The 17,264-nt window shown below is 40.5% G+C and overlaps 1 protein-coding gene across 5 annotated transcripts in view; it reads right to left on the reverse strand.

The window, feature by feature from the left end:
• The window catches only part of ST7 (suppression of tumorigenicity 7), a 245,467-nt gene that overhangs the window by 9,546 nt on the left and 218,657 nt on the right, over positions 1 to 17,264 (reverse strand). For all 5 annotated transcript variants that reach the window (XM_023724624.1, XM_023724626.1, XM_023724627.1 and 2 more), the window contains 2 exons: positions 11,007 to 11,157; positions 594 to 686 (listed from right to left, as the gene is read on the reverse strand). In XM_023724624.1, the coding sequence (XP_023580392.1) occupies positions 594 to 686; positions 11,007 to 11,157 (244 nt within the window). The remainder of the gene's footprint in view (positions 1 to 593; positions 687 to 11,006; positions 11,158 to 17,264) is intronic.

Genomic DNA, 17,264 nt, shown 5'->3' on the forward strand with positions numbered 1-17,264 from the left:
GGGTTTGCCTTTTGTGCGCCTTGATACAGTGCTGAGGCTGCACTTGGGCTCTGCACATGTTATTCCAGCTCACTAGTCCGACCCATGAGACGCTCACGGGAGATCCCTCTGGCCACAGCCCCCAGGCTCCTCCTCTGCAGGGCTGCCCTCCCACCTGTGACTCATCTGCAGTTCCCTCTGAAGTCAGCTTCCTCTTCAGGCCCTAGTCTGTGTGGGCCGCATCAGACCAGCTGGAGAGCTCAGGCAGAACTTGCACGATGGACGAGGCCAGCATCTCGCCTGAATATCGCCCAAACCAGGGGTCTCCGGGATCAGGCCAACCAGTCAGTACATGATACTTTTTCATCTAAATGCTAGTTCTTTAGGATCTTTTCCTTTGTTGAGTCTAGAGAGACTCGGAGAAACAGGAATCCAAACCCACTCACATAACTCAATTTAACCATATGCCATCACACACTGGAGTGTTTGGGAGTACAGTAATAAAAGACTAAGAACATTATAGGCATTCACCCTTCCCCACCTCTTCCCAACCCCGCCTTTAGTCACAGCAACCTTGCTGGCATAAGAGAGGGCTAGAGAGAGTTGAAACTTACATGGAAGCAGTTCTCTGTCTGCTGTTTCTGTACAGATTGGGTAGGGGTAAAATAGGTGCCCCTTTTCCAAGGGATAAGGGATCATCCGAAAAGCTGAAAAGGAGAGACAGTATATTAGAGGTCCAGTATTTGTCTCATAACTACCTAACTTCGGAATGGGACTTTTGAGCATTTTTATAATGGGGAACACTTCTACAAACAACTCCAGGAACGAATGCAAGACCTACCTGACCTCTGAGGCGTGTACCAGATAAACTCTCAGAGATACATTATGATGTATTACTCGCACAGTAATCTCACACTATATATTCTGGGCAAACCTCACAGAACTGGGTGGGGGCGGGGGTGCAGAGGGGTAGGGAAGACAACAGTACCAATGCCCAAGGTTTCATCATCTATAAAATATTATAAAAATGTTATAAGCACTAATCCAATAGCCCAGCTGATTGTAATAACACAAACATGGACTGAAATGCTTCCCTGAGAAGCAAACGTGGATCGACTTGGAACTTCTCACAGATATGCAAATATGAAAGGCATTCTACCATGTCTGTTTAAAAAATATGTCTAAGTGGATTAGAATTCCAACCAAGATGGATAAAAACAAAAATCTAAAAATGCATGACTTGGGAGGTATTTCTAAACTTTATGAAACTTTTAAATCTTTACTATCATGTGGAAAAATATGAATCTGGAGAGATTGATTATCTGTATGTTGATGATGTCAGGCCACCTAATTCTGCTCTTGTGGCTTCAGACAACATTAGGCCTCACAGCTGAATTATTGCTTTCCAATCAATCTATCCTTTCCCATTATCACGTGTGTTACTCTCCTGGTTACGATGTCATCAGCATGTTAGTCTCACTGTGCCTATGAACAGTGCTCACGGAGGTAATTTTTTCTCAACAGATGTCCTTTAACTGCTGCATGCTGTAGCTATAAATATAAAAACTAAACCCTAGGCCAGGAATGTCAGATGTCAACCCGTGCCCTCGTGTGTGTCACTAGGGGATGGTGGCAACACACAGCAGTATTTTCAGTTTTAAATATATTTCAAGGACTACATCCTAAGCTGTGTAATTACCTAAGCCTTCTCCAAAGGCTGTCACTGTACATATTTATCTTTTGCATACTTATTTCAAACAGGAATCAGAAACAAAGAATGTTCTCCTTTACAAGAAATGACAAGGTTCCATTGTAACCAGCATCAGTGCACATATGGTATTTATTCTGGTGTCTGAATATTATTTAAAAGTAAAAACGTTATGTATGTGATTCCAGCATTTGGAATGCAGTCAATCTACACCACAGTGGTATCACTCTGAGGTTACAGCCCATTGCCACGGAGAATATAAATCACTATAAACGTGGGATTAGAGCAGAGCCAGTTTGCTGGCAGTTTGCTGAGGTAAAAATGTTATCAATTTTCCTCTTGTAACAGAAATCTCTTAAACAGAGATTAAAACATTAAAAACACTCCAGACTTTAACTCTTCTTGAAATGAAAGGCTCGCCTCGTTGAATCAGACCTTTTATTTCATGCAAAGATGCCTTTTCCCGCTAAGATGAGCAAGAGAGGAGCATTTTGCACAGGTTAACACACAGATCGCTTGAAGGAGCCAACATCTCTCTCAATGACACTAGACTTTCAAGAAAGGAAAAAAAAATGCAAAAGCACAAACAACAAACCAAACATTTTATTGCTTTTACAGGATATGCTAAAATCTCTTCTGGGGAGCACTGGTTTTAAATTTCAAGTGCAACATTGTGAGATTTTAATGCCATTTCCCATAAACGATATCCGCTAAGAAAGCATCTCAGAAATGTGGAAAGTTTTGTTGGAAACCCAGATTCTTCGTATGCAACAGGGCTGCTTTAATTAAGAATCTGTTCAGGTTTATGTGATTTAAATAAGCCTGGAGTTTTCAAAGTGGCCATAAATTTGAATGATAAATTTTACTCAAAATTGAAGTCAGTTTGCACCGTAGGGAGCAATTGTTTAAATGAAATACAGGAGCACAAGATTTTGAGAGTGTTGAACCATAGAAAGCTAATGGTTTGTTGGTGTCTTTTCAGACAGATGCCAAATGTTTTTCACTCCAGTATTTGGCATGCATACAGAATTTTGTGCTTCAAGTTAGTCTTTTTTCTTCTTCTAATCGGTTCTGGTCTTTTTGGAGAGGGTGAAGATATTTATTATAGCCAACTTAAAAAATACATATATGTACATCCTGCAGTCCCCAATGACTGTAAAGATGCTCTAGAGCTCTTTCAATTCTTTCTCATGTCAGCTGTCATTTACACTGAGTTCATAAAATAATATTAAGGGCTTTGGCTTCACTAAACAAAAGCAAATACAATTTCTGCCTGTAATCCTATCTTTCACCCACCCTGCTGTGCAGGGTCCAGTAAAGTGTGAGATAAGCAGTGGAGATCTGCAAGGGCTGGGAGAGGCCAGTGTCCCCTTGCCAGCCTCACCTCCCTGCCTCCTGGTCCCTTTCACTGCACAGACATGTAAGAACCTTCTGGCTTTAGCTGCACGTCCACAAATTTTGCAAGTACAAGTATTAAGAACATATTGATTTGGCAGTGCAGATAAGAATGGAAAAAGGTCATTTGAACAAGTCTATTTTATGAACAACTACAGACCTCCTAAAAGTCTTTGTTGGAGAGAGCACACATTTCAGAAGAATTAAAAAAATATATATATTTGGTTAAAAACAAAAGACGGGTCACTGAAAGTTAACGCGTGGTATACAAACAACATTTCTGCATTTTCCTTTGTGTGCTATCCCCTCCTCTACCTTGATTTCTGTTATGCCATTGCTAAAGAGTCAAAATGAAACTGGGAATTAGTTAATGAATACATCAGGCCCTCTACAATGAAGTCTGGGGCATGGCATTGCCTCCTTCCATCCCTGACCAGATGATATTTTCCAGGGTGCAAGTCCATCAGTGAGATACGGCGGGAGAACCAACAGAACCAAAGAGTGGACAGAAGGATGGGTGCCTGAACAACCTAACCCGAACAAGCTAACTGCAGATTTCCCCAAGGATTCCCTAGCGACCTCTCATTCCACCCATAAGACAGACAGGATAGTGGTTGTTTTAATGTTGTGCCTGTCTATAATGCCTTTTCAAAGAGCCTCTTAGAGAACCTTACACAGGTAGATTATTAGTGGTCAGATGGAGCTGAGTTTGAATCCCAGCTCTGCCTCTTACAGTCAGTGATTCATCAAGATTTGAGGCCTTCTGTGTGCAGCAAGGATACAAAGGTGAGCCGAACACACACTGTCCCTACACTCACGAACTTGCAGCTAGGGTGGGAAGGAGATGATCCAATAATCAGGGAAATAAGTAAAAAGTTCCCACTGTGGTAAGCACCACAAAGGAGAGACTCGTGGTGCTATATGCTTCTAACGGGGGAGCAGGGAAGCTGGCACCTACGGGGTGAGTAGAGGTTGACCAGGTTAGAAGCTGTATGCTGTTGAGTGGGTCAGTTAATCTGTGTCCAACTCTCTTCATCTGTGAAAATGAGAAGAATCCCACATACTCCCAAGATTGTTAGATACCACAGCATAGGTTAAGGTGTCTAAACACCATGCCTAGCCACTCAGTGAGAGTCCGTTTCCCTTTCCCTTTCCTTTCTACTAAAGTTTCTACTTTTTCAGGTCACCCACTAGCTTATAAATTAAAATGCTCCTTGCTTATAAATAACCAGAAGTGCAAATAATAGAACAGAAAATTATCATTAAATGCAACATTTATGTTCTCACATTTGACTACAATGTAGGTAACATGCATTTCATGAGGTATTTGGACACAGTAAGAAAATTTATCTAAAAGTCAAAAGCTTGGGTTCTGATCCACGTTCTTCCATTACCTAGTTATGAGGCCTTGGGAAAATCACTTTCCCTTGGCTGGAATCAAGGGATAATGTTCGATTCCAATTCTGAAGAGAAATTCTACAGTTCTACAGCAGATTCTCTAACTTGTTAGTGACCCGCAACACTCTGCTCCTACTTCCATCTCGTAGTACTATTTATATTTATACCATATATATATATACACATATATATATTTCTTTATACACACACACACACACACACACACACATTAATGTTCCTCCCAAAGCATTTCAATGTCTTAGCCACCTTGGTATCTTTAACACAATGCACGGCACAAAGGATGGACTCAACAAATGTTTGCTGGATAAATGTATGACTGAATCAATGCAAAATCAGGAAGAGACAGAATTTTCCCTTTAGAAACTCAGGGGGATCCAAATTATGGTCAATAACCAAGACTGAATAAATGAAAGGAGCAACAGGCTCTATTGAGCAGTAAGTGGGGGAGCATCATATGATATCTGGCTACAGGCTTAGATACAGGCTTATTTGGTTAGTTAGCTACAACCACGGACTTTAGCTGATCACTGTTTCCTCTGAAGTTACAACATTTAGCCTTGGATCTATAGGGGGAAAAAAATCTCCCTTCAGCAGTCCAAAAAGTGCCAGCCATTTGGAGGAAAGGTTTGGTTAGAGGAAATATCCTAAGGATCACATCTTACAGTGAATAGCATTTATCATTAGGTTCAAAGAGAATAAATTAGAATCAGAAACTCATCCTATGCTTCAACAATGGGCCATTTTCCCCTCTCAAAGGAAATCTTATGTCCTAGCCCTCCTAAAAAACACCACCTTCAAATCTTATACATTATTTAGTGAATTCTTTGGGGGAAAAAAATCTCCAAAAAGAAAATAAAGAGTCTTACTTGGTCAAATGGAAAAAATGGAAACAAAGAAAGGCTAAGTGATTTACCCCATGGCATACAAGTCGTCTGATATATGGAACTAGAAAATTAAATCTTAAAGTTCACAGTTGTGGTCAGCAGACGACCCTGCTTTATAAAATAAATACAGACAAAACAGAGCCTTGAATAGATCAAGGTAAGAGGGAGATAATGCCACATCAGTATTTAATACAGGTAAAACAGAAGATGTGCCATTTAAAATAGGCCCCCATAAAGCATGACATTATTGTAAATAAGACCCAGTTTAAACAAGATCCTTCGTTCATATATGCTTTTTATATTCAGCTCATACTTGCGGTGGCGTGTGTGTGAGGATAACCAGAACCTGCGGTTTTTAAAATGTGTATAATTCAGATAAGGAGGCAGCTGTGTAACGAGCTAAGCTACAGGGCAAAACACATAAAATCTTGTAAATTAAAACTTTTCCCCTTTCTTGATTATCCTGACTTGGAGGAACATATTGTGTGATTTCAGGGGCTGGGACAGTGATGAATCAAACATTTTGGAAACCTTTGAAATGCTGATGTATTTGTGGTTGAGGACTCAGATATTTTTTTTTTTTAAACCACCATATGTTTCAAACTCAAACAATCTCTGCCATGCATCAGCTGGACTTTGGAGTTTTATCAACTATGAGAGTTTTTGCAGCCTGATTGGTGGGAAACATACTTAATTCCACAAGATGACTAATGCTCCAACATAATAGATTCATTAAAAAGCAAAGTAAAATATACCTCCACTAACCAACATTTTTGACTGAACTAAGAATTTTTTTTTCAATCTCCAAAAGATAATCTAAAAGGATAATCATTTTTAACACGGAACTTGGTGAAATTAGGTGCTGTAATCTTCCTCCTTGCATTTCCTTTCTAATGAAAAAAGGAGGTTCGAAAGGAGGTGGGGAGTGGCCTTAAGTTTTAGAATGAAGAGAAAAGTGATTCAAACAAGAAACCCTGACCTAGAAGGCTGGCGATGTCAAAAGGCACCACCAAGTGGTGGACTGGAGGAAGTGCAGCCTTCTCTGCTCAGGCACGGGGATGGGATGGTCACACTGGCCAGCTGACCTCCCAAGAGGCCACCAGCCTGGGCCATGGGGCTGGCATTCAATATCATCAGTGCTTCACTGTCTTCACAAATTAGGTAAATTAAGTAAGTACGACTGCAAGTAGCTGAGTCACAATTCTAATCCAGTTCCTCAGATGTAAAATCTAGGTCTCTGATGTCTACGTTTAATTTAGCTTAGAACGGATACAGATCTAGAAGTGATTTCAAAGTACTGCACACAATTGTCTGGGCTTGGGTGGTAGTTCTTTCTTTCTGGGTGACAGATTTATAGCTTTGTTTTTAAGAAGGACCAAAGTTTGTCTTGAGTTTTGTTTGCAATGCCTTTTCGAAGATAATTTTCCTAAACATGTTTGCAATGCCTTTTCGAAGATAATTTTCCTAAACATACATACACACACACACACACACACACACACACACATATATGTATATGTTGTTGTTGTATGCCATTGAGTCGATTCTGACTCATAACGACCCTATGGGACAGAGTAGCACTGCCCCATAGGATTTTCCAGGCTGTAATCTCTACAGAAGCAGATCGCCAGGTCTTTCTCCCACAGAGCAGCTGAGTGGATCTGAGCCGCCTGATCTTTTAGTTAGCAGCCGACTGCTTAACCACTTTGCCACCAGGTCTCCTTTATATACATATGTGTATATATATATGTGTGTGTGTGTGTGTGTGTGTGTGTGTGTGTATACATACACATACATACATAAAATACTTACACGTACATACTTAGACATGTAGAAAATACATGTGCTTGTTTTAGAAAATTTGGAAAATACAAACATGAGGAAGAAAAATGCAATCACTTAAAATCCACGACTCAGTAGTAACCACTTAAAACAATCAGATGTATTAATATTTCTTTCTAGTCTCTCCTTTGTGCACACATAGAATTTATTTTCTTTTTTACAAAATTGGGCTCATTCTATATCTAAAATGTGTAAGTCAGTATTCAAGAACACCGTATAATTTTATATAGAATTATTAACTTTCTAAATATTCTAAACAAGCCAGGTATAATTAACATAGCCTAGTGTGTAAGTAGTGATATAAATTTAAACTGTAGGCTTTCAAGCAAATGGTTCAGATGATTGCGCTCTTATCCTTAATCTGTTATTAGAGAAAAGAGCAGCTGAAAGAAAAAGGGAACTTGGGTTAACACCTTGGCTCTACCAATAGGGGCTGCATGACCTTCAACAAATCATTTATCTAAATGGATCTGTTTCTTCTCTTCAAAAATCGAGATGGCCATGTCTGTCCTGCCTAACTCAGAACATTATTAGGAGTCAACAAAATGATGTAAATGCAAACCCTCTGTAAACTATTCCATTATACAAACACTCTTCAAGCTTCTTCATATTCTCCAAGGCATCCAGTACACAGAATGCTCATGGTTCTTTTCTAAGATTGAATGTCATGCCATGGCTTTCTTTTCTAAAACTGAAAGGCCATGTAATTGATTTTGTGGGGTTGCCTCCCCCACTAGGATACAGAATTTAATTGGCTGGGATCAGTTACTTGATTTTCAGACATTTCTCCACAGTGGTTCGTATTTATTTAAAAGCTCCAAATGTAGAATTTCTCTTTCCTATAGGTCCTTGACTGCCTTGCCATACTGTTTTATGTCTAAAAACCTGCCTGTTCTTTTTATCCTAATAGAGCATTCTGCCACTATAATTTCGGGTCATTAAATTCCCCCAATACTATGACTCTGCTTGATTTTGCAGCTCCCCTGTGTCTCTTCCCCTTTCCCTTAGCCTCACTGTCCTTCCCAGTTGATCCAGAGCATCTCCCCATTGTTACCTGGTTAAATGGATAACTAATTTCCAAACAGAATTTCCAGTTATTCCAGTTATTTCCAAATAGAATTTTGTTATGGTTATGTCATTCCTAACATGGTGTCTCTATACTGTTCCCTACCCTAACCCCATCCCAGCCACTGTTTTCAGTCCTTTCTATAGGACTGGTCAGTGGTTCAGTATGAGGCGGCTAACCGAAAGTTTGGCAGTTCAAATCCACCAGCCGCTCCTTGGAAACCCTATGGGGGCAGTTCTACTCTGTCCTATAGGGTCGCTATGAGTCAGAATTGACTCGACGGCAGTGGGTTTGTTTTTTTTTATTTTATAGGACTGGTAACTTGGACTCATCAGATCCAATTGATGAGCTTCAGTTACTAGATTTCCGAGATGCCAATCTACAAATATGTTCTTATTTTGTGAGCCAATTTGTCCATTTAATTTTTTATACAACTAACGTCGGGTGGAGTCTCTCATGTTCAACCTGGCTGGGCTTTTTTCTCATGCTTAAATACAAATTCCTTTTGTCTCTTCCCGTTAGAACAGCCTGCTTGGAACAGTAAGTCCAAGCCAGAGGGGCTCATGCACACGCCCACACACACCCTGAGTAGAGTGTGCTACATCTGAACAGACCCAGAAACGGTTGCGGGCCCTGATCAGCACACCTGGAGTACATTATTACATTGACGGAGGTGACGGTGGAAGCACCAATCAAATCACATCCCTCCAGTTATAAACAATAAATTATATAAGTAGGCCCACTACTAATTCTCTAAATAATCTTTTTCACAACAACTAAACAAAAAACTTTCAATCAACTGTGAGTCCCATCTCTGTCAATTTACCTTTACCCCATCCCATTTTGCTGGCCCCACCCCACTCTCATTGGTGTTTCTGCACCAACTTGGATTCCTGCTGGGTTAGAGAAGGGCAGGAAATGGGAGGAGCCCAAGATTATCAAAATGAAAATGGAAGCAGCAAAGATAAACAGAGTGAAAGGGATTAAAAAGACATTTGTCTGTGAGGCTGATCAGAATAGGGGTAAACTAGGAAAAAATTATCAGAAGACTCTTATTTTTGTTTCGATTCCTCATGAGATAAAAAAAAAACCCATGCTACATGCTGTACTTGTTTTGCTTAAATTAATGACAGAAGAGTGTCAATACACATATTGTTCAATAATCTGCAGTCTTGGGCCTTTTTTCTTAATTTATATTCTCTGCCACAGTCCCACCACTTAGCGTTTCTTCACACAGTGTCCTTTGCTTATAATACTGTTCTAGTTCTTCAAGGCTTGGTTCAAATCTCATCTGACCCATAAGGTTAACCATGGTTGCTCGACCCCATAGACCTCTCCGTTCTGAAAAACTGCTGGGCAGTTGCCACATGCTGCTGGCTACTCCTCCCAAGTAGATGACATACTTCTCTGCTCCAGTGCAGAGAACATGTCTCACCCACCATCAGAGCCCCTTCTCCCTACACAGCCAAGAATGATGCTATTTGTAGACAGCATGTACTCAGATTTATTTATTCCCACAGCCATCCAAAAGGCATTTATCCATTAGCAAACGACTGCTACCCTTCCCACCAAGTATGAGGGTCCAGGAGCCACTGCTCTTATTTTGAAGCCGATTTAGGAGATAATATTAGAGCCATTATTCCCTGTCCTTGAGCATAAAGAATGTGACCCAGCTGGAGCTGGACTTACAAGGACACATTAACCGGGCACTGAGGTATAAAGACAATAGCTAGGACAACCTTAGAAAACATCTTTTAGGGAAACTCTCACATAAACAAATCATACACAGAGCACAAAAGACCCACTATATTCCATTCTCATCTTTTAGCATTTAGTGAATAGTAAGATTTGTTGGACCAATGAAGGCCCTCCTGACTGTCATTACTGAAACCTGTATAAATAAATAATAAACTAATAATTACTAAGAAAGACAATTCAGAATGTTGGATAAGAGTGATTTGGCCGTTTTTAGCAAATCTGTGAAAAGGTGAAGCCTTCAATGATTTTACCCATTTGTAATGTTAATATATACTGAAGATTCTGTAACGTTCCTTGGATTCGGGCAGACATGGTTGTGGCAGCATGCTTGTCCGTTTTCCCACTTTTGTCTATTCTGTAATATTCTGTGGACTTAGGCAGACATGGCTTTGGCAGCATGCTTGTCCCTTTCCTACTTTCGCCTCTTTGAACATATGCCAAATAAAACCTTTCTTTTTGCTTTACTCTAACTTCGTGGTGATTTTACCCTAGAACAAAGCATAACTACTGCTCTTTTGTGTATGGCTGACCTAGCTTTTGTGTAGAACAACTGTGGCTCTTTAGCCAACCCTCCAAGAAAGGTCATCAAGAGGTGGGAATCAGAGCCCAGCATGAGGCCTCATCCTGTGCCAATGACCCCCCCGATGTCTAAGGTCTCCAAAGAGTGTTCTCAGGGTGGTAAAGGCTCCTGTGCTGGAACAGTCCTGGCTTCTAACAGTCCATTTTATAAACTTGCCTTCTTGAGCTGCAGAGATGGCATTACCAGAATAATACCCACCACAAATAGAGAGCTGGGGAACCTAAGTTATTGGCTGTCTCTCAGAGATGAGACGTCACCAAGAGAAGAGCTCTAGGTATGCAAGTCTTCATTATTCATCATGAGCACTCAGGGTAAAAACAGTCTTAGCACTTTCATGCTCTTAAAAAAGTGATTCAAAGAAAGAAAATTACTTACTGCCTTCCCACGTACAATGCAAAAGATTCAAAGCCCCTTCCACCCTCTTCCAGTGCGCGAGATGAAAGAACGCATATGCTATTGCTTCACTGTCTCCTCTCTTCAGGATATGTTCTGGGGGTAGGATTAAGCTTTTCATTTCTAGTAGGTACTGAAATAAAAAAGGCAGGAGACAGATGTGTTAATACATGGCAATTTGGAATTCAATACTGAAAACAGAGAGGTTGATTTTCCTAAAGCTACCATTCATAAGCATTTCATCAAACCTGCAACCTCATTACTACATTTGAAGGCAATTACTAAAATATCCAGCAATCCAAAGTTTGCTGACAGATGATTAGCCTTGTACTAGCCTGCTATAGGGAAGATCAGAGGCTTGCAGGCTAAGATACTCTAATCAAATACATACATATAGATTCAAACAGCATCAAGGAAAATTTAGAAGACACAGTAATTTGGTGTAATTTTGTAATGAGAACAAAAATATATAAAACCGACACATGAAGGTTAACAAGTCATACGACTATTCCACCTCCACTGGAGAGACTGGAGATTGACTAAGGGCTGCCCCTTATTTTTTCGATACAGATCTATCAAGGAGGAGGACCTAGTCCTGTGAAGAGGGTCACCCATGGCTGCTCGCATACGGGAGGGAGGGAGTGTGGCCTCCTGAGCATAGAAAGACCTGACGGAGGGGAGAGGTACGGAACACAAACTGCAATGTTCTTCTAGGTCTCTTCCCAAAGACTGGAGGGTTCTCAGCTTAAGCCTCTTCACTGCTATCTTCTTCAGAAGAGGTGGGCATACAAGCCAAGAATGGATATTCTTTCTGGAACTCAGAGAAGACTAAGTTTCTATCTCTGGAGTGGTGGTTAAGAGCTATGGCTGCTAACCAAAAAGTTGGCAGCTTGAATCCACCAGGCACTCCTTGGAAACTATGGGGTGGTTCTACTTTGTCCCATAGGGTTGCTATGGGTCGGAATCAACTCAATGGCAATGAGTTTGGTTTTATTTTTTTTTTTTATAGAAAGGAAAGCAAATTTAGTTTTTTTTTTTTTCTTGCAAATGTAAACCTCTTTTTGCTGGCTGTCATTCTTCCTGTGCTCCACTCCTCTTTACCTCCCCTCCCTGATTCATCCTGAATACACACACACACACACACACACACACTCACGTGTACACACAATACACATGCATGTACTTCTCCACTACAACAACCACCAATAACAACCCATGCATCCTTAAAATGGAGATAAGCAGGTGATAGAGGGATGTGTTTCATTATAATGGAAAGAACATTGTAAAAGGAAGTGCTATGAGATGTTCAAAAATTTTAATGTCAGAAACAATTGCCTGAGGAAGTATCTGCTGGTGGAATTTTATGAAAGAGAATAAGGGGTGGAAAAGTCCCGTTATACAGAATGGAGATTATGATACAACCATCACTTTTTCATTATCATCAGCTGTGCATTTATACCCCGTGGGCATTACCCAGCTGCCTTGAAGCTTCCTCTCTTGCTGGCCTACTCAGTGTGGAGTGTATAGTCCAGCATGAGTCAGGGATGGGGGGGACATTCTGGTTTCTTGATTCCGCAAATGAACCTTTCCCCACTCTGGGTCTAATACTTAAAGAAACCTCCAAGCCTCTGGCCTCAAAGCAGGAAGAGTAGGGAGGTGAGAGGAACACCTAGCAGGCAGCTCAAGAACAGTGACTAGTCGTCACACTTGGGGTGGGTGGGACAGCAAGCACTCCTAGATGGTTTTCTACCTCCACCCCCCTCTGCTGGCCCATGAAAGGTGTTTATTATTCTTATGGAAACTCCTCAAACATGAGTTCCAAAGAACTTTTGGTCATTTGTGTTTTTGGATTCTACAAGTTACTCCTTTTCTCCTACATCTTTCAAAACAGCGCAGGACAAAAATCTTTTGGGAAAAATAACAACAGAGAATTACCTAGTAATTGAACTAGCATTATATTTATGATGAATACCAATAGTAACAAAAATATAAAAGGTGGATTTTGTGCTCAGACAACCTGGTGATCCTCTCATGATTTTGTTACCTTAATAGAAGCCATTATAATATACTTTGCCACTGCCTGTGATGGTCTTAAAAGACCCCGAGGCTATCAGCCATGAGACAGATATATAACCTGCAAAATGTTATGAAATGCATTAATTGTTTCAGAGTGAGTTAGAGAAGGAAGACCATTTGGTTAACCTTAACAATCATCTCGAAAACCAGAGAGGACGGTGAAAATTTCTTACCTAACAAGAGTCCTAGAGTGAGATTTTGATTTCTGAGTTTAAGGAGCCCTGGTGGTACAAAGGTTAATCACTCGATTGCTAACCAAAAGGTTGGTGGTTTGAAACCACCAGTGGCTTTGCAGGAGAAAAACCTGGCAATCTTCTCCTGAAAAGATTATATCCTAGAAAACCCTATGAGGCAGTTGTACTCTGTCACATTGGGTCGCTATGAGTTGGACAGCAACTAACAACAGTCATTATTTATAGCCACTCTGCCTACCAAATAGTCAATTTTTAAAGAAGGATTGTATATGACTTTGAAAAAACTAAATATGAAAACAACCATCTTGTGTGTCCCAGGTATACAGAAATCTCTTCAAGGCCTCTGAGACTCAGATGGTGGCTGAAAGAAAAGTGAAAGCCACCATTTTATTTCTATAGTTAGGAAAGGTTTTCAATATGCTTTTTTTCATTAAGCATCTATGAGAGAGCTCTTCTCTTGACCTAACGAAACTTGAGGAATATGGGCACCTAGGAGGAAGTGGGCCTGGTAGCCACTCACATTTGTGGGTAGAGGTCAAAACAAACTAAGAGGAGGCAGTGCAGAGGAAACTTGGCAGAGGCAGGGGGACTTTAGAAAATCACCTGCAAAGGGATACTATACATCTGTGCAGTCCAATATGGTAGCCTCTACCACAGGTAGCTATTTAAATTAAAATTAAATCAAATAAAAAACTCAGTTCCTCAGTCCCACTAGCCATATTTCAAATCCTCAAGGACCATGTGTGACTAATGACTACCATATTAGACAATGCAGAGAGCATTCCTATTATCACAGAAAGTTCTACTGGACTGCATTGCTGTAGACAATGGTTACCAATCTTTCAACTGACTGGGTCAATTTTTAACATGAAAAATTTCACAGACAATCATGAAAGGAGTTATTAGTATCTACTGATTGAAAATATACACTAAGACAGAAAGCTACAAGAAATTTAATAAAATAAGCATTCATTTAAGAGCACTGTTGGCCACCAGAGCAACTACATACATTTGAAAAATAATAGTACTCATGTGTGTGAGACAGATGGTTTACTTAGCCTGTATAGGCTAAATGGGGTGCATATGGCTTCAAGGACACAGTCAGCAGCCCCAAATGCGGGCTGTGAGGTAATGCTCTGTTCTTCTTCTGGGCTCGTCTGATCTGTGTTTATGGGTACTTTTCACACACTGCGTTATATTAGATACCCGTGTGTCTTTCTCTCCAGCTCGACCATTAAGACCTTCAAGAGCATGAACCTTGTTATTTTCATCATCATTTCCCCCACTGCACCTCTTACAGTGTCTTGCACATCAAGGTTTAAACAAACAAACAAACGAATTAAGTGGAAATCTCATAAGAAGTCTTCAAAATGGGTATCCCTGGTCTAAAAGTCAGTACCATGGGTCTAATCAAAGCAGCTCACCACAAAACTTAGCTGCCTTCTCATCTTATCTATGTTATGGCAGAAATGGGTTATGCCTACAAAGGAGATTTATACCTCTGCATAGTTCTAAACACAATGCTGGCCCTAACCAAATGACAAAGGCTAATAACAACAATGTGTTATGTTTTTGGCCAGGCTTAAAATGGCTGGCAAGATCAGTTCTCAACATGTGCAACATTTAAATTAGAAAGGCATGGAACAACATTTCACATCTTACTTGTCAAGAGAAAAATAAATGGGAGTGGGCAGATCCCTATCCACAAGTATGCAGAAATCAATTAGAATAACTGTAGCTTGCAAATCAGACAACACCCTCTGCCTGTCTATAATAATTATTTGGCTTCTATTAGTTCAGCCAGCACTCTGAGCTACCCTCCCTTCCATCCCGCTCTAACTTCCTTCCCAGATTCTGAAATCCCATTGATCTCAAAGTACAGTGCTTCTAAATGTTTCGGAAGCAACTTTTCAAAATCTATTTGTGTCAGAATCCACTCCCCTATGCACAATATGGGAACGTAGCAATGTCAGAATGTACAAAGAGTCGCTGAGGGCTTTGGTCTTTGGGTGTGAGCAGTGCCTAGGAGGTATCTGAGCAGAGGCTAGCTCACCTGTCAGGAAAGCTGCAGAAGGGACGTGGCCTCTCAGAGGGAACCCCATGTGACTCTTTAGGTCTCTAGCTAGTAAGGTCTTACCATTCTATAATAATTTGAGTGAAACTGACCCTAATGTTACCCTTCCTTCACACAGATATTAACACCAAGGAATTAATTGATAATCTCTTTTTAGGATTTTCAATACCAGCAACAGGAAAAGTCTTATGAAAACCATTAGCAAAAATATGTGAATAAACAAAACGTACAGCCGATTAATTAAACTACAGCACATATAGTTGATGGCTATCAAGTTGCTTCAAAAATCAGGTAGCAGAAGAAAATTTGTTAGCATGGGAAAATATTCATGACAAATTGCTAAATGAAAAAAAAAATTAGTCTACTATACAATATATACAGTTGTTCAGTGCTGTCAAGTCGGTTCTGACTCATAGCAACCCTACAGGACACAGTAGAACTGCCCTATAGGGTTTCCAAGGAGCGGCTGGTGGATTTGAACTGCAGACCTTTTGGTTAGCAGTTGAGCTCTTAACTACTACACCACCAGGGCTCTGTACAAGATATACAGAAGATTATGATTTTGGTAATAAGAATGTATATGTAGGCATTAAAAATATATTGGAAAGTCAAAGGCTGAATATTAAGGGTGGTTAAATATTGGATATTGTGAGAGAGCAATTTCTTTTGTGCTTTTTCTGTGCTTTCCAAGTTTTCTCTTATAGGAATTTTAAGTGTTTTTCTACACATATGTATGTATGTATGAATGTGTGTCTATCTATGTATATATACACACATGTGTGCGTATACATGTGTACATAAAATACAAACCTATTTTCTAAACTTGCATTAAAAACATAAAAAGCAAACAACACAAAGAAAGATAACCACAGATAGCAGTTTTTTGCATGTCTATGATACTTTGGTACAATTGGCTTTCAAAGAGGTTTTAAGTCCAGAAAATTTTTTTTTTTTTAATCAGTAAAGCGTTCAGGGAATAACCTAATGCTATTTGGAAGAGATGTTACATATGCTGAGTTTCAGTGTTGGCTAGTCCCTTGACTCAGACCCAACTGCTGGGACAGGATAAAATAACGCAAAGAGCCAGTGCTCCCTCCAGTCCTGCTGTGAGGGAGAAGGAAATGTGCATCACCAGGCCTAGTCTCACCTCCTCTCCTCCGCCATCTGCCATATGAACCACTGTTTGACTCCTGGCTCTACCCTTTAGCTATGAGGCCTTGGACAAGTAGTTAATTTCTTTGAACCTCAGTTTGCTTATCTATAAAAATGGAATAATAATAATACCTATCTTGCCAGCTTTATTTTTAGAAGATTAAATAAGACAATATATTTAACGCATTCACACAGTACTTGGCACATAAGTGTTCACTAAACAGTAGCCATTTTTGCTAATAAAAAAAAATGAAATGTTAGTATTAACTGTGAGCATAAACTGTGTGTTTGTGTCCCACAGATAAGTGTGTCTGTTTTGGGGTAAGTTACTTGAGCAATTTTATTATAGTAATAGCTCAGTTACAGAGAACTGAGGCACAGATCCAGGAGTGCCCACAGTGTAGCCCAAGGGCATGGATTCGAGAGCACCTGCAGTGCACCCCAAGGACCCAGATACCAGAGTGCCCAAAGCACACCCCAACGACACAGATCCAGGAGTGCCCAAAGCGCAACCCAAGGACACATACATCAGAGTACCTGCAATGCACCCAGACGGCACAGATCCGGGAGCGCCCACAGTGCACCCCAAAGACACAGATCTGGGAGTACTTGCAGTGCACCCCAAGGACACAGATCCAGGAGCACCCACAGTATACCTCCAGGGCACAGATCTGAGAGCACCCACAGCGCACTCCGAGGGCACAGATACCAGAGCACCCACAGTGTACCCCAAGGACACAGATA

This window comes from Trichechus manatus, unplaced genomic scaffold (genome assembly GCF_000243295.1).
Source record: "Trichechus manatus latirostris isolate Lorelei unplaced genomic scaffold, TriManLat1.0 scaffold00251, whole genome shotgun sequence".
In the NCBI taxonomy this organism is placed as follows: Eukaryota; Metazoa; Chordata; class Mammalia; order Sirenia; family Trichechidae; genus Trichechus; species Trichechus manatus.